The sequence below is a fragment of the Pipistrellus kuhlii genome, unplaced genomic scaffold (assembly GCF_014108245.1).
Source record: "Pipistrellus kuhlii isolate mPipKuh1 unplaced genomic scaffold, mPipKuh1.p scaffold_m20_p_9, whole genome shotgun sequence".
Lineage (NCBI taxonomy): Eukaryota > Metazoa > Chordata > Mammalia > Chiroptera > Vespertilionidae > Pipistrellus > Pipistrellus kuhlii.
In genome coordinates, this window is record NW_023425595.1 from 45,365,024 (window position 1) to 45,384,025 (window position 19,002).

At 37.4% G+C, this 19,002-nt stretch overlaps 1 protein-coding gene across 1 annotated transcript in view; it reads left to right on the plus strand.

The window, feature by feature from the left end:
* Window positions 1-366: 366 nt before the first annotated feature.
* FOLH1B (folate hydrolase 1B) overlaps window positions 367-19,002 on the plus strand; it is a 47,107-nt gene continuing 28,471 nt past the window's right edge. Inside the window, exons 1-4 of the mRNA XM_036426336.2 lie at window positions 367-555; window positions 2,652-2,760; window positions 8,961-9,147; window positions 13,991-14,092. Coding sequence (XP_036282229.1) covers window positions 438-555; window positions 2,652-2,760; window positions 8,961-9,147; window positions 13,991-14,092 — 516 coding nt within the window. The 5' untranslated portion in view covers window positions 367-437. The remainder of the gene's footprint in view (window positions 556-2,651; window positions 2,761-8,960; window positions 9,148-13,990; window positions 14,093-19,002) is intronic.

Sequence of the window (19,002 nt, forward strand, 5' to 3'; positions counted from 1 at the left end):
GCCAGGTCCCTCCCTGCACATTTTTCTATGCAGACAAAGGAGGAGCATTCTATTAAATTACCCGGGAAATCCTTACTGGTCTTTTTGAGAACCAGATTCTGGCCTGGAAGTGAAGAAAGGAGACTAGCTGCTTCCTCCTTCCTTTCCCTTCCTTTGCCCCCCTTTTTTGTGAATAACCGAGAGCTAGAACTTTTCAAGATAAACTTTTTAAAAGCGTTTCTCCCGAGGGGCCGGGCGGGTTTTCCTTTCCTGGCCGCTGCTATTGCCTCCCTCTGGCCGGGATTGGCTGAGCATCAGCTAGCAGTACCTTGAGGGCGGAGAAACTGGACTCCTGGCCGGGCGGGGAGTGGATCCCAGCCTCCTGGGAAGTAACCGATCCTCCGGGCCTGGGTGCAGGACGCCTTCAGCCCCCAGAAGACCCGCGGCTCCCAGGAGCGATGTGGAATCCCCTTCACGACACCGACGCGGCCGTGGTGGCCCTGCGCCGGCCGCGCTGGCTGTGCGCCGGGGCGCTGCTGCTGGCCGCCGGGCTCTTCCTCTGCGGCTTCCTCCTCGGTAGGGGCGCGGGCCACGCACACCCCGAGTTCGCCCCGCAGATCCGTGCTCTGCGGGACTCGGGGTGCACAGCGAGGTGGGGTCCCGGGGACGGTGGTTTGGATTGGGGAAGGTGGGGATGAACCCCGCCAACTCGCTGGGGGTCCCTGGGGGCGGTGCAGGGTTGCGCTCTGGACAAGCTCCCTTAAGACAAGCTCCTGTAGGACAGGCGCCCAGGGTGAGGAGTAGGAGGGAAAGACCCTGCCACCGGACTTCCGAAGGCCCACCACCCTCTGGAGCCCCTGGAAACTGGTATGTTGTAGGGAGAGCGGCAGGTTGTCCAGGGAGCTTTGCAGGAAATGACTCTTACCTGTTTGGGGTCTGTTTCTACTCCTGAGCTAAGTTAAGATCCAAGGATTGGCTGCCTTCTGCATGCCCTGACTGGGGATCCAGCCCACAACCCCTGCATGTGTCCTGACCACTGGGAATTGTACTGTGACCTCCTGGTTCAGAAGTCGATGTTTAGCAACTGAGCCAAACCAGTGGGGCCCTTTCCAGGACTTAGAAGACCAGTGCATAGACCAGCTAGCTCCATGCTGTGCAAACTGCTGCTTGTGAGCCACATGCGGCTCTTAGGCCCCTTGAGTGTGGCTCTTCCACAAAAATACCACGGCCTCGGAGAGTCTATTTTGAAGAAGTGGTGTTAGAAGAAGTTTAAAGTTTTAAAAATTTGTCTCTCAAAAGAAATTTCAGTCATTGTACTGTTGCTATTTGGCTCTGCTGACTCATGAGTTTGCCGACCACTGAGCTAGCTAGGTTTACTCAACGTAGCTCTCTTGCCTCCTGTGTGACCTTAAGGATCATTAAAAAAAATTTCTGAGCCACATCCTGCTCATGCTAACATGTGGATATTAGTAACTGCCTAGGGTTGTTGTGGGGCTTAAGTGAGGTAAGAGCTCAGTAAAGACACACTTCAAATTAAGTTTCATTGTTCTCAATTGTAAAAATGGCAAGGTTGGCATGGGGATTAAAGCCTGCATCTCTTCAGGGCATTTTATTCCTACTATAGCCCCCAGCCCCATCTTGTACTCATTGCTCAGAGGTTGACACATTGTTTTCCCTCCCATTCTCTGCTCTCCCCTTCCCTTCAAGCTCCCCTCCCCTTCGTCCAGTTCATTCTCCAGATCTTAGTTCCAGCATTTCATCCTCGGTGTGCCCTTCCCAGACCCTACAGGCTAATCCTTTGTTTCATGTACAGGTGTAACTGGAATGCCACTTGCTGCCAACTATGTATTTCAGTACATCTGTGTGAGTGAGTGTGTGTGTGAGAGATTAATAACTGGAAAGCTGAGTGCTGACTTTGGTTAACTACTTGATGCCCAGCTCATATTATTTCTCTAAACAAATCCTGCAATCCTTTCCCTGAGTTTAAAAGCCAACTATAAGAGCTTCCTTCTCTGAGTCTTCTGGCTACCCATTGCCTCTGGCCTGTGTGCACTGGGTGTCTTGCCGAGATGTTGGGTAAATTATCATTTCACTGTGGCTTTCTGAAGTTGAACTTCTCAAGGCTACTTCAACTGACAACATAAAAGCTTAGCTTATTTTCCTTTAGTTTTGAGCCAAAACAAATGACAGGTCTGAGTTTCCTTTAACTCTTTGAAATAACTTATGTACTTGAACATATTCATAATTACTTCATTATAAACTTTGACTAAGAGCTTATTCTGTATTAGCAGAGAGCAGTCCCTGGGGAGAGAAACTTTAAGGAAAAAGAAGATGGAGGTCCTTATAACCTTAATTTTCAAGAGGTCTTATTTATCTCCATTAGTTGAAACATTTAATTTTAGTGTGGATTTCCTCATAAAACATTAGAATTATAGCAATCTAATCATTGAAATCAGTTAAAATATGTAGAAATTGAATTATAATTTAAAAGTCTGTGTGCATGATTTTTTTTCTGAAGAAGTAGGCAAAAGAAATTAAATATCAGAAAATTGTAATGGACGCTGGAGGTCATTGGCAATTTATATTTTACACATGGTAGATACAATAATAAAGAAGAATAGGGCCTGTCTCTGAGCTCACTTCTCATTTCTATATTTGTATGTATTCTACAGGATGGTTTATAAAACCCTCCAATGAAGCTCCTGACATCATTCCACACCATAACATGAAGAAGACATTTTTGGATGAACTGAAAGCTGAGAACATCAAAACATTCTTATAGTAAGCATATACTTGAAAAGTTTATATGGACAGTTTGTTGGAAAATTTAATCTGTTTCAAAGTTTTGATCCAAAATTACATATATATGAACTGATTGTTGAAAAGCTTTATTTGTTGAAGATCTTATATCACATTTTATCTGGACAGGATTATGTATTGCAGCTGAACTAGACCGGTATGGATGTTTGAAAGCAGGAGTCAGCCAACTCTCTGGAAGGCACCTGCATTTATAGGCCAGCTGATCTCTGTTTCAAACGCAGCTCTGCTATTGTAGCACAAAAGAAGCAATAGGATCTGCATAAATGAACAAGTGTGGCAGTTCTGATAAAGCTTTAGTTATGGACACTAAAGTTTGAATTTTATATAATTATGTCACCTATTTGAATTTTATATGACTTTTCACCTGTGAAATGTGATGACCTTTCTTAGCTGTGGGCTATACAAAACCAGGAAATGTGCTGGATTTGGTTGGTGGAATTTGTTTTCTTCTGTTTTAGAGGAATATAGTGTATTTTGGTCAAAATAATAAATGTGGACTTAAATTCAAATTTGACTTTACATTTCATCTTTGCCCATTGATAGCAAAGTAACTTTGAGTGAACACTTAACCTTCCTCAGACCTTCTTTCTGCATCTATTACGTGAGGACAGTGATACAGCTGTGAGGAGGATGAACTTAGAGAGCATATATGTGACAGAGTTTATAATCTAGCTACCTATTTCCTGAAATAGCTATCTAGTGTAGACCCAAAGAGGTAATTGAGTAAATTAAAAATGTATTTGTAAAGCAACTGAAAATAAAACCCTTGTATAGAATGAATATATATATATATATAGTTGATTAGAATTTTAGCTTTTCAAAGCATGAAGTTCATTTATTTATTTATTTTAAGTATGTCTTTTTATTTATTTTAGAGAGAGGAAAGGAGAGGGAGAAAGAGCTAGAAATATCAATGAGAGAGAAACATTAACATCAACAGGCTGCCTTCTGCATGCCTTCCTCTGGGTATTGAGCCTGCAACCCAGGCATGTGCCCTGACCAGGAATCAAACCAGTGACCACTTGGTTTATAGGCTGAGGCTTAACCACTGAAGCACACAGGCCAGGTGAAGTCCATTTTTAAAAGCAAATTTGCTTAGTGCATGTGTTAAAAAAAATACTTAAGACCATTATAGTGATTGAAAGATTCCTTAGTGAATACAAGTTATAATTTTATATAAGAAGAGTTTTATATAGACATACATATATGTGCATAGGTATGTACACACATAATCATGTAGACACATGTGCCTATTTTAATTTTGATAGAATTAAAACTATGAGTAAATATTTCTTGAGGCACCTCTCAGGTCTTTGGCAGGGCCTTTTCAATGGAGAGACCCTGCAGCTTAAACTTTGGAAATCCCTCCTCTGCCTCTTGCTATTTCACTGTAATCTTATATAATAAAGATGTAATATGCAAATGGTAATTACGCCTTGAAGTGTAACAACCTACTGATTAACGACCAGATCATGCATCAGCAGGAGGGCGGGGCAGCGAGCTATGAAGGGGGTCTAGGAGAGCTGGGAGCTACTGGAGGCCTTCAGCAAGCTACTGGCGAGCTAGTGGTGCACAGATCCGTGTGCAAGGCTACTAGTTAATTATAATAGCTATAATTAAAATGCAGGTCTGGCAAGGTTTAATATTTATTCTTAGAGCTGCTGTCCCTGCTTCCTTCTCTCTTTCCTTTCCTGCGGTATGGATTGACCAGCAAAGAATAAAAATGCCTTTTGTTTATTTTTTTTTTGGACCCTTGAGCAAGATTGAAACAGTCAGCATCTTGCTTATTCTCTATGGCCCTGACCAGGCTGTTCTTACTGTTCAGAATTCGAGGATGTTTATCATTAACACGTAAAAGGAAGAGATTAAGAGAACCCTCATTCATCCCTCCAAGGACGGCAGAATCTCCAGAAGCCTCCTGAACTCTCCAGATTTCCAATCTGCCCATACAAATTGTTAGCAATTTTAAACAATTTAGAATTATTACTGTTTTTTTTAAAAATTGGTATTCTTGTAGGATCAAGAAATTGCTTGTGACATGCTTCTCAATTGATTAAAACAACAAATAATGTCAAAACTGCTGATTAATGTCAGTTATCTAATTGAGCCTCAAATTTTTGAGAACTAGTGAGGTGGCTACAGCCTCCCATGTACAGATGAGAACTTTCTGCCATGGCCAGGATGTTAGTGGCAAAACCTGAAATACACCACTTGTCTGATTTTATACTGATTAACTTACTTATTCTTGGAAAGGAGTCTTTTTCAGGATCAGTTTTGCTCTAAATGAATGGGTTCGATCCTGATCATAGCACATGGTTGTATCCTAGTTGATCCTCACCAAAACTGATAAAAGAAATTTCAATAATATAGAAAAGTGTGATAAAGTCTCTCTCTCTCTCTCTCTCTCTCTTTTTTTTTTTTTTTTTTTTAATGTGAGCATGTTCAACACTCCTCATAACAATTCTTGCTTGTAGGGACTTTAGGAAATATGCCTAATCTGTATCTGCTTCAGTTATGTCACAGTTTGTGATCTGTGTAAAATAGAAGAAAATAGCAACATGTTAGCTATTTTACTGTTTTCTTTGCAGTAGTTATACACTGATGAAAGAATAGATACACTTTTCAGCTGCCTCTTAAATTTCTGTTCTTTTACTACAGTAAGAAAAAGGGAGGAAATAGTAAAGATTAGAGTGGAAATAAATGACTTAGAGACTAAAAAATTCCACAGCAATATAAAAGATCAATGAAACCAAGAACTGGTTCTTTGAAAAGATAAACAAGGTTGATGAACCTTTAACCAGACTCGTCAAGAAGAAAAGAAAGTGGACTAAATAAATAAAATTGAAAATGAAAAAGGAGAAGTAACACCTGACACCACAGAAATATTGATATGGGATTTTTGGACTGGAACCTGGATTCCTTATCCACCAGAGTCAAAGACTGAATCCACGAACAGAAAGTGGTATAGCAAAGGTTGAAATTTATTGAAGAACAAATACAGACTCCCATGTGGGGAGAGGGAAAGAGTCCCACAGAATGGACTCCAAAGTAGGGACGGGGAAAGGGTTCCCCTGAGTTCCTTTTCCCTCTGGCTTCTAAAGGCTGCAGATTCTGGTGCCTTGATATCCCCTTTGATTGGTCACTATTCCCTTGGACTGGTTACTATAGTAACTACTGGGCTCAAAGGTTGAATCTCACTTCTTATTGTTTTCCTATTCACTTTGGGCTTTCTTCCTCTCCTTCTGAATGAAGGGCTTCCTTCTCTTTATTTTGTAAATATGGAACTTTTGCTGTTCCCAGCTCCCTCATTCTATGGAAATGTACCTGTTGCAGCTTTCCAGCTCCCCATACTATGGGAATGTACCTTCTGCTGCTCTACAGCCCTGTGCTTTCCTCCACAGTCTCCTTAGTTTCCAAAATTTATAAAATTTCCTAAACCGGTCCCATCTTACCCCTAAAATTCCTGTTTCAATATGAAGGATTTTAAGGAAATATTATGAGTAACTACCTGCCAACAAATTTGACAGCCTGGGCAAATGGATAAAATCCTAGAAAAATACAATCTTTCACGTTGAATCTGGAAGGATCAGAAAACCTGAATAGACCAATTACAACTAATAAAATCAAAGTAATAATAAAAAAAAAAAAACTCTTACCAATTTAGAACAAATATTCTAAAAATGTTGGGAAGCAAGACAATTGGTTTGAAAGTTTGTAAGGAGGACATTCTGATAAAAGGGAAGTGTGTGGAAGACCACCTTTCCTGTTTATTGGAATTCCAATTTAAGGGAGACTTAGGGGAATGTCCAGGCAGCACCTCTAATTATTCCTTGGCCTGAAAAAATAATGGAAAATAAATAATCCCACTTCTGGGAATATATCTGAAGAAACTCAAAACACTAATTTGAAAGACTATGTGTACCCCTATGTTTATTGCAGCATTGTTTTCAATAGACAAGATCCAGAAACAGCCCAAGTGTCCATCAATAGATGAGTAGCTAAAAAGGCAGTAGTACATTTGCACAGTAGAATACTATTTGGCTGCAAAAAAAAAAAAATTAACTTTTGAGACAGCATGGATGGACCTAAAGATTATTATGCTAATGAAGTAAGTCAAATATATGATTTTATGTACATGTGGAATCTAATGAACAAAATAAGGTGACAAACAAAATAGAAGTAGGGGCCTGGATACATGGAGCAGACTGACAGATAACGGAAGGGAGGGGTTTGGGATTCTGTATGAAAGAAGGTGAAAGGTTTAAGTAAAAACCAAAACATTTATACAAAACATATGGATTCAATGGTTTGTGATGCAGGCGTCGTCAAACTACGGCCTGCGGGCCACATGCGGCCCGCAGAGGAGTCTGATCCGGCCCGCCAGGTTTTTTGGGCAGTGAGCGCAGCCGAGGTGTTACAGTAGGAATTAGTAGTTCATATAGTCCGGCCCTCCAGCTCTCTGAGGGACCGTGATCTGGCCCCCACTTTAAAAAGTTTGAGGACCCCTGTAAGAGGAAAAAGGGTCAGGGGGGTAGGCGGAGGTAAGCAAAGAAGGGGGTGGGGAGAAGAGAGCCTGTGCTTCCAGGAGTGGGCACACAGTGCAATGTGCAAATGTTTTGTTGAGTCCTATCCTTGAAAACTATGATTTTGTGAACCAGTATCACCCCAATAAATACAATTTAAAAAATTGTGTTTTTGCTTGGCTGGTGTTGCTCAGTGGTTGAGCGTCCACTCATGAACCAAGAGGTCACCAGTCAATTCCGGGCACATGTTTGGGTTTTTGGCTTGATCACCAGTAGGAGGCATGCAGGATGTTTCTACTTTTCCCTCTCTCTCTAAAAATCAATAAAAAAAGTTGTATTCTTTTGTTACTATATTTTGAAAATATACAATATAAATCCTATGTAAGTTGTTAAGGCCTTGAAATTTACTGAATGGGGATTTTAATACTATTATTGTAAATATAATTTGCAATATTTTAACATAAGTATAAAAAGTAATCACAGGAATTTTTTAAATTGAGTTATTTTTCTTGGCAGTTGAATTTTCAAATTAAAAGTTCAGATATACTGTAGAATTAAACTTTTGAAGTTGAAATCATCATAGCTATGTTGCCTATTAATTTTTTTAAATTGTCTTAAGAATGGCAGATAGATTTTAGTAAAACCTCCATATTTAAAACCAGAAATTTATGAAGTTCAAGAAGTTAATGAGCTAGAAATAAAGAAATGTCTTTACATGATATATGATGCTTTGACATGTGAAATTTTCTTTTTTCTATTAAGGAGTATAAGTTGAAAATACCATTGAGCTGAATCTTCAAGGAAATAACAAATTTCCAGGCAGAACATATTTAAAACACACAAAAACACACCAGCATCTACACATATATTTAATGAGGAATCAGTCTACTGATGAAAATTATATCTGTTAGCCAAAATATTGGTTACATAATTTAGTTTTTAAAGATATTTCTGGTTAAACTAATTCTCACCCTTGCTTTTTAAGTGTATTACTATGCATGATGGATAGAGTTCAAGAGGTTCAGTTTAAGCTTATAAATATGGAGGGTGGGTATGTATGGGAGGGGGGGGGCAATGGTAAAATATGTACACAGATAATAATAAAAAAAAGTAAAAATAAATAAATAAATAAGTAAATATGTTCACATTATTCCTTGCTAATCGAAAGGTTTCTCACTTGAATATAACTTTTAATATTGAAAATACTTGTAATTACCAGTAATTCTTGGCATGTCACAGCTTGGTATTTTGGATGAAAATATTTTTCTCTATGGAATATTTTGCACAGTGACATAATGATAGGCAATTCTATGAAAGTTTCAAGAGTCATAGCTCTTAAGAAAAGAATATGGCACTTCCCTTATCTGCTATTCAAAGATATGTTCACTGGGTCACATGTAACAATTCTCTGCACAGATCAGTTTCTGCACTTTTTCCCTTCAATGAGTGCAAATTGGAGCATGAAAACTTCAAAATACACTTTGAAAATCTACTTGCTGCAATAATTCTACCATTTTCCATTTTTAATGTATCACATTTCAAAGTATTTTTATGTAAATCTGCCTTAATTGGTTGTTGATTTGAGAGCAAGTCTGACTACACGTTAATTTCTAACTACTTTCAATTTTTGTTTGCCAGTAATTTTACACGGATTCCACATTTAGCAGGAACAGAACAAAACTTTCAGCTTGCAAAGCAAATTCAATCCCAGTGGAAAGAATTTGGCCTGGATTCTGCTGATTTAGCCCATTATGATGTCCTGCTGTCCTATCCAAATAAGACACATCCCAACTATATCTCAATAATTGATGAAGATGGACATGAGGTAAAGAAAAAAATAAAAATAAAATAAACTCCCCCATCTATTCTTTTCTAATACTTCCTATGAAAGAATGTACTATCCATCTGTAGTTATTGATAGAAATCAATATTATTGAAACCGGTAAATGATGTCTTGAATATTTCATTACCAGTATCAACTTCCTTATGCTGCTTGAATTTAATGCTGATGTTGGAAAGATTCTGTGAAATTAATATTTGATAACAGTTGATATTTTCTATTTTTTAGTATTATACACAAACTTAAACTATGAGGTAATAGTAAGCTCCCAAGTAACTAAAATTGATACATTTCTGAGAGGTTCAGACTATAAAAGTTACTGCATAGATGGGGGATGCTAGGAAAATCAGAGACCCAATGGTTAATTTGAGCCAGAAAGTTTTTATTGGTTCTTAATGATTATGTCTCATATGGTCATATGGTCATGTGTTCAGCTCCATACCCAGAACTCAGATGTGAGTACTTGGAGGGAAAGTCTATAACATATCTAGTCTAAAGAATTTACAATCTTGTTTACAAGTTAGGGCACATACGAAAAGAGAAGACAGCCCTGGCCAGTTTGGCTCAGTGGCTAGAGCATTGGCCTGCAGATGGAAGGGTCCTGGGTTTGATTTCGGTAAAGGGTATATACTACACTGGTTGCAGGCTCTATCCCTGGCATTGATGTGTCTCTCTAACATTGATGTTTTCTCTCTGTTTCTTCCCTGCCTTTCCGTTCTCTCTAAATATCAATGGAAAAATAGCCTCCACGAGGGAGAAATCCATGTAATTGAGCTATTTCTTATCATGAAATATATTCAGTATGAAAGCTCAGAACTCATAAATTGTTTGCTAATTATAAGCACACCTTAGTTTTAGAACTACCATACCTAATTAAAATAGTCCTCTTCAATCCAGGTAGCGTTCTTCAGTTCTTTTTTTAGCTGGAGCTTCTAAATTTTATAAAGCTTCAAGTTTGTTTAGGTTGATTAGTGGTCAAGCTTGATCAATATTGATATTAAAAATATACATATGCTTAAATCTCTGTCCTGATCTATCAAATTTGGGGATTCTCTATGTACAATGAGGAAAATAGTAAACTTTCAGTCCTTTTTGCCTTCGTTAACTACCAATTTTGATTGTAGCTTTGCTTTTGTTATTCCATTTCATTATTTTTGCCATTGCAAACATTTATGCAAGACCAAAAACTTGTTACATAATATAAGCATATCATGTAGAAGTTTTCTTTTGGAGGTTTTCCTGAATGGTGTTAGTTGCCTAAAGCTTCTTAATTTTTTTTAAAAATTATACCACATAGTTTATCTTCATTTATGTTGTTTAAAAATTTATCTTTATTTTGAAAGTATTACAGATGCCTCTCTTTTTCTTTTTTTTTTCTTTTGCTATTGACCCCTTCCATCCAGCACCTCCCTCACTCCCTTTTAGGCCTTCACCACACTATGGCTATGCAAATCCTCTTATATAATAAAAGCCTAATATGCTAAGTATCCAGTCGTGGTAAGATGGAAAGACAGCTCTGGGCCAGAGTGAAAAGGCAGCTCCAGACTGGAGCGAAGGTGGTGCCAGCAGCTAGGGGAAGAAAGGCCTATTCTTGCACAAATCTTCATTTATCAGGCCTCTAGTATCTAATAAACAGCTAATATGCAAATCGACCGGACAGCAGAACTACTAGTTGCTATGACACACACTGACCACCAGAGCGAAGATGCTTAATGTAGGAGCTGCCTTTTGGTGGTCAGTGTGCTCCCACAGGGGACGCACCAGTCAGCCAAAAGCCAGGCTCACAGCTGGTGAGTACAGCAGTGGTAGCAGGAGCCTCTCCTGCCTCCACAACAGCTTTAGGGATGTCCAACTGACAGCTTAGGGCTGCCCCCATGGCCTAAGCCATGATGGACATCCCCCAAAGGCTTCTAGTCTTTGAGAGGGTGCAGGTCGGGCTGAGGGGAGCCCTCCACACATTGCCCCCTCCTCCCCCCGTGAGTTCAGGAATTTTGTGCACCGGGCCTCTAGTATACATATAAATTCTATGGTTAATCTCTTCTCCCCTTTATCCTCCATCTTTCCTGTGGTATTCCACTACTTTCATTTATGTTTTTATCCAAGTTACACCTGCCCATAAAGAATCACAGAATTGTGTAGTTCTCCAAAGTGCCTTGCTTCCTCCCTAGTTCCCCCTTTTCTGAGGCAATCACCTCAAACCTGAATTGATTCTTTTGATAGTTACCACTGTTTCCTTAAATAGCATGCTTATATTGGTTGTGTTTCAGATCCAGGCATTATGTTTTGACATCCTGATAGTTCAGCTCCATTTTCATCCCTTTGTCATAATGTTCCCTTGCTGTCTCCCCAGTAAGGGGAGAGGGAGAGATAAATATCCTTGCCAGAGGAAAACATTGATTATCTGACTCCTGCATGGCCCCAACCAGGGACTCAGCCTACAACCCAGGCATGTGCCCTGACCATGAAGACAGGTGACTTCTTGGTGCATGGGTCAGTGTTCAACCATTGAGCAACACTGGCCAGGACAAACTGTAACTTTTATTCTTCTTTGCAACACAAATTCCACTTCCCACAGGCAACAGATATTAGTGTTTTGTAGATTCCAGAAATATGTTAAGTATATTCAGACACATTTTTTTTTACCTTTGTTTATGTAGAGATAATATATGATAAAAATTGAACTACATGTTGACTGGTTTATCATAACAAGTAAATAGAAATTTGAAAGTCAAAATTGTTTTAGTTATGCTTAGAATAGTTAATTTAGGGCCATATTAGTGAATTTTGGAAAGTGAACAATGTTCACTGGTATATAAGACTATATATATATATATGACCTTTGAAAAAGTCACCCCAAATGGTTATTTCCTTGACTTTAAAAAACTTTTTGTAGTTGTTAGGATAACTCATGGTTATTTTCTTGACTTTAAAAAACTTTTTGTAGTTGTTAGGATAACTCTTAAATGCTTTGAAATCCACTTGCTCTGTAGTGCTATAAAACTGAAGATTAGTATAAAGGCAAATCAAGTGAGACAAGCTTGCATACTCCCTTGGCTGAAAGACTTGCTGATGTAGTGACTTCGTTTCTAGATGTGTTTTTATTGCAGTTTACTGTATTTTCTTTTATAATCCTTCCCAGTGATTCAGATGAGTTTGCACCCTGTGTGGATACTAGAAAAATTGTGAGAAATCTGGGAGATGGAGGATTTTTGGAGGATAGTAGTTTGGTTTTATGTTAGGTTCTGTCATCCTCAGGAGAGGTAGCTTACTAGTGCTCCGGTTTGTACAATATGTCAGCTCAGATTCACTCCCCAGCACTTGTACTGCTGCACTGGCATAGTGTTCAAAGGAAGTGGTGATAGCACATATCCTTGACTGGAGGGAATGTTTTAATCATTAATTTTGATATTTGCTGTAACTATGTTTAGTAGGAATCAGATTTTTCAATTTCCAAACTACAAAAAGACATAAACTAACATAATTAACCTAGCAAAAAATAAAATAGAATAAGGGAAAAGAAGCATTAGGGGGAGAAAAGGGAGAGTAAAAATCATATAATAAAAAGGTGTAAGTGACCTTACGTCCTCTATAATAGTAACTACAAAATCATTTCATTAGGAATTCCCCTCTACTGCAAGCCATCACTTTTTGTGGGACAGGTTTATTTCTAGTTTATTCTTAACCTTAAAGGATGTTGCTTTTTTAAAAAATATATTTTTATTGATTTCAGAGAGGAAGGGAGAGGGAAAGAGAGATAGAAACATGAATGATGAGAATCATCCATCGGATCGGCTGCCCCATACTGGGGATGGAGCCTGAAACCCCTGCATGTGCCCTTGACAGGAATTGAACTGGGAACCCTTCGGTCTGCAGGCTGATGATCTATCTACTGAGCCAAACCAGTTAGGGCAAGGATGTTGCTTTATGAAGGCCCAGCTTTTACGCAGAGGTCTCCTGTTACACTCTATCATTTGGGTGGCCTCTGGACTTGTTTTCTAATGCCTTTGCCCTCCCATGGAGTCCCAAGCTTTGATAGATCCAGCTAAGGGGAAAAATGATTTTATTGCTCATCTCAGAATTCCTGCTTTCATGTTATTCTTTTTGCTTCTGTTTCTTCCTAACTTTCTTTCTCCCCAATTGAATGATACACTTAAAAATATAATACTTTATGTTTGATTCAGTGTTTTAAGATCTTTTCAGGGTGAATGTTGTTTATATATCTCTAGATACTATCAGATATAGATTCCCCGAAAAAATGTGGTTTTTACTATTGAAGTGAACTTAATATCTAATGTGTTTCTAAGTTTTTATCTTTGCATTGTTATAAGTCCATGGTTAGCAACTGCGGCTCGCTAGCCACATGCAGCTCTTTGGCCCCTTGAGTTTGACTCTTCCACAAAATACCATGGCCTGGGGGAATCTATTTTGAAGAAGTGGCCTTAGAAGAAGTTTAAGTTTAAATAATTTGGCTCTCAAAAGAAATTTCAATCATTATCCTGTTGCTATTTGGCTCTGTTAACTAATGAGTTTGATGACCACTGTTCTCAGTGACTATGATTACCATACAATATTACTTTTTATTTTTAGAATAAAATATTTCTTCTAAAACAAAGCTGGTATATATAGATTTTCTCAGGGTCTGTAATTCCTTCATCTCATAAAAGCCTACCATAGCTTCTAGCACAGTGCTAGGTGTTTGATATGTATTTTCAAAATACTGAAGGATTGATTAGCCCTCTACTGACAAAAAAAAAAATACACGGTTATCCTTATTTAATTGTAGAATCCGAATTTACCTGATTTACTTTTGATTATTCTATTTCTCTAGATTTTCAATACATCGTTATTTGAACCACCTCCTCCAGGATATGAAAATATTTCAGATGTGGTGCCACCTTACAGTGCTTTTTCTCCACAAGGAATGCCAGAGGTAAAAATCTAATGCAATAAACAATACAAACAAACAAACAAAAAAACAACAGCACCCCTCATACATCCAGGCAATAATTAAGGGGGCATTAAAAGGTTTTCTGATACATTCCACATTAATCCTTTTTCACACTTAAGAAACTAAAATTTCTTACTAAAAACAAAGGAATATTTATTATTGTGTTCATAGTATGTTTTAAGATAAAATTTACTACATGATATGCATAAATCAAAATGTACATTTATTGACAAATGCCTATACCTGTGCAATTCATATTCCCTCTACATATAGGCTGTTACTTCCAAAAGTGCTTTATGCCCCTTCTCAATCAACTCCACACACCCCAAGGTCACCATTGTTCTGATATTTTTGCCACTGTTGATTAGTTTTGCCTATTCTAGAAATTCATACAAATGGAATTGTATAGCATGCAATCATTTGTTTCTAGTCCTTTTTTTTGTGAAACATAATCTCTGAGAGTCACATTTTAGCATTTATCAAAGTTTGTTTCTTTTTACTGTCAAGTAATTACTATTGTATGAAAATACAATATCTCACTGTTGTATAGCACTGAAATTTTCAAATAATTCAAATAGTCATATTGTTGCCATTTTCAAATGAAGAGCATGAATGTCCATTCTATTAATAGAGAGTCTTACGTGATTTGCCCAGTAAAGCACTGTGCATACAGTCATCTGAAATTGTACAACTAACCCCCAGGAATTTGCACAGTATTTTGCTTTTTATGAGAAAGCTATATTTGAAACAGTTGAATATAATCTACTAGTATATTTTATAAGTTTTCTCTCCTGCCATAATATTTAATATGAAGTAAATTCAAGTTTGAACACCTGGATTTTAAAATGCCTAGGATGTATTCACAAGAAGTTGCTAATTCATATTATTTTTATTATTTTTGAATGTATTTGATTAATTAACTTATTTATAATTTTAAAATGTCACAAACTTAGAAGGATTATTTTTGTTGTATGAAATTTGCTTTAAATGAATATTTGATATTTTACCTAATGATATATATTGGGAAAAATTTCCCTAAAATTATCACATACACAGAATGTTTGCAATTATTTAATAATTTTATAGTTGACATGAGATAGAAATAAGGGATATAACAGTCAGCAATATTGTTTCTTAAATATTTGTTATTCATCTCTTATTGGTTTAAATATTGCAAATATCTTCTAACTTTTTCACCTATTTGTTACTTACATTGTTCTTTATTTAAAATAAATCTTTAGTTTTGATATTGTATAATTGTTATCTTTATGTTTATACAATATGGATCTCCATTATTAATCCCCTCCATTATTTATAGTGATATGTTTGTATAAGTGGAATATAAAAAAGCATGAATACATGTTTGTTATAAAAATAGCATAATACTACCAGATTGGAGTTAAATGTGTGTGTGTGTACACAAATGATATATAATAGCAAACATTATAACAAATTTAATTTAAAACAGACATAAAAATAAATAAAATAAAATATAAAGTACATTTTAAAAATCTTTGAGTTAAATGAGTGTGAACTAGTTGAAGAACACTGAAGTTTATTGATCAGTGAGAATATCCTATCTAATAAAGAGGGAATATACTAATTGACCCTCAGGCTGTCACAAAGATGGTGGTGTCCACAGCCAATAAGGAGGGAATATGCTAATTGAATGCCCCACCCTCAAAGATGGTGGTGCCCACAAACACAAGATGATGGTGCTCAGTCCCCTCAGCCCCCTAGCCACCCTAGGGCTGCCCGAGGCTCAAGTAACCAAGGCCGGCTGAGGCTTATACTGTTGGCAGTGGCAGCAGCAGAGGTGTGATGGGGTGTCACCTTCCTCTGATCACTGGGTTGCCTCCCGCTGCTGAGGTCTCCTAGACTGTGAGAGGGGGCAGGCCAGGCTGAGGCATCACCACTTCCAGTGCATGAATTTTCATGCATCAGGCCTCTAGTTATGTATAAAGAGACATTGTATTTTTGGATAGGAAGACAGGGTTATAAGGAGGAAAGTATACCCACATTAGTTTTGGGTTTTCACTATAAAGCTCCCTAAATAATTTTTGAACTCCGACAGAATGATTCTACTCATAAAAGAGTCATAGTGATTATTAATTCACATTTTTCAAGTATACTTACACTGTTCCAGATTAATAAGAGGACGGAAGGAGCATATGTTTCTTCATGGGACTGCTATTTGTGTTCAAATATTAGATGAGTTTGCTGGCTGGTATGCCTCACTGGGTCCCCTGTAACCCAGCCAAAGGAGTGTTAATTCTTTTAAAATTATGTCTGTTTCTCTATATGTTTAAGGTATTTCCTGTTAGTAATTTTGCATCTACATCTGAATCCTCTGGAGTATGAAATTCTGGGTTTTGCTTTAGCCTATTTGAAATTAGCAATTTGACAATGTCCATAAAATAGTCTAATCTAGGGTTCTCAAAGTTTAGCACAAATCAACGTAATCCAGAGCGTTTGTAAAACTCAGATTCCGGTTCCTACCCCTGAGTTTCAGTAGGTTATGGGTGAAGGTTGAGAGTTTGTTCCCACGGTCCCAGGTGATGTTGATTCTGAGGATTCAAGAACCATGCTTTAAATACCACTGGTCTTGCCTGTCAGTTTTGTGTTCTATTAACAAGAGCAGAAAGAAGGAAGCTTGAAAGAAATGGAAAATTCTAGGCTAACAGTGCAAGATTGTATTTATTCCCAGTCATAGAACAATGGTGCAGTGTAAATTTTACAAGGTCGTTGTCTGGAAACAAAGCTTTTTTTTTCTAATTCACAGTGGCAACTTGCATATTTATCACAGTGTTTTCATTTTCAAGTCTATGTCATTTTTATTTTACTTATTTATTTTTTTAAAGTAATTTATTTCTTTTTTTTTTTTAAGTATATTTTATTGATTTTTCACAGAGAGGAAGAGAGAGGGATAGAGAGTTAGAAACATCGATGAGAGAGAATCATCGATCAGCTGCCTCTTGCACACCCCTTACTGGGGATGTGCCTGAAACCAAGGTACATGCCCTTGACCGGAATCGAACCTGGGACCTTTTAGTCCGCAGGCTGACGCTCTATCCACTGAGCCAAACCGGTCCCGGCAAAGTCTATGTCATTTTTAAATGACTATCTTCCTTAGTCCCTACTCTACTATAATTTGTTTTGTGAAAACTACAGATTTATAAAAAAAAAAAAAAAATAGCCAACATTTATAGAGTAATAGTCTTTAAATAGGGATAAATTTCAAGTAGCATACAGAAAAACAAAATTCACTAAAATCAAATAATTGCTTCATTACTCTAGTCACAATTAGAATAAGAGTGAACTCCAAAGAGGCCTAACAGTGATAAATCAGACATACAGAACTATCACTAATGGTGCATTAGCATTACACTGTATTAGGAGGAATAAAAGTAATTCTCTTACTGAAGCAAAGATTCAATTGCCACCTTCTCAATAGACTTTCCTTTCCTCCTTTTTATTTAAAATGGTCCTGCCTGAGTACCAGTTAATTGTTTGCCTACTCTATTTAAACTATTTAAAATATTTTTTCTACAGCACCTGTCATCTTTTAATATACTGTGTCATTTACTTAATAACTTGATTGTTTATTATCTTATCTCTCCTTCCACATGTGTGTAAGTTCCTTCAAGGTCAAGAATTTGGCATATTTCTAATTCCTGGAACTCTACTGAGCACATAATAAATTCATATATATATATATATATCTCCTCAGATTTATGAAATCTGAGAATATACTTGGAAACAACTTCATTTTAGTATCATTATAAATTTGTTGTGCATTTGCCATGAGAAATGTAGTCAAAGAGGGAAACAAAGATGTTAGAAATTATCTAGGAACAGGGGCTTCACGCTAGAATGTGTGAAGACTTTCCAAAGACAGGCATGGGACCATTTTAAAGAGATGAGTTGCATCATCTGTTTCTCAGTGTACTCTCAGATCGAATTGGGAACTGTCCTGTGGTGAGATCCTGCTGGTACTCTCACCATCTCCTTATTTAGAGTCATTTTTTCCCCTCTCTTATTAATGAAAGAATCTTCCACCCATTCTAAAACAATATAAAGCATATTTTTGATTTATTAAAAAAATCCCCGTGGCCCCCCACAAAGAGATGCCAGGTCAAGATTCTAACAGTTTGCTGGGTAACAAAAGATTTGACAAAACATTTGTCAAAATTAAAGCTGAGCCTAATTGAGTTTCCTACTGGCATCGTTAGAATTAACTTGGATAATAGATCAGAGTATGATTTGGAGGTTGTAACTTGGAAGGAATTTAAATAATTTAGTGAAGATTTCATGACAAAAAGTTTTTCATTTCTAAACAAAGGTTTCTGAGAACTTATATCTAAAAACAGGAAGTGTGAACAGAACTCATGCTGAGTCCTGTCTTATTCTAGCAATAGTGTGTTCATTCACAGATCCATGGCCTAATTTTTAATATTTCATAGCATCAAGATAAATTTTTCAGGTATAATTTGATGCTTAAGTACTATTTATAAAAAATTGTAATGATGTTGTTAAACTCAGTTAGATACTGCTATTATTATAACTTACTTCTGGAGAATTTTCATTACACAGATAGCCTGTCATAGGCAATACTTTTTTATTGTTTTGTTTTGTTAATTCTCACTGAAGGCTATTTTTCCAATTATTGTTAGTAAAAGTGGAAGGGAAGGTGAGTAGGGGGGAAAAAAGAGAAAGGAAGAGAGAAACATCAACATGAGGGAGACACATCCACTGGTTGCCTCCCCCCATGCACCCTGACCTGGGCTGGAGATTGAACCTGCAACCGAGGTATGTGCCCTTGACTGGGAATTGAGTTCTTAACCCTTCGGATGTAGACCAATGCCCTAAACACTTCCTAATGCTGGCCAGGG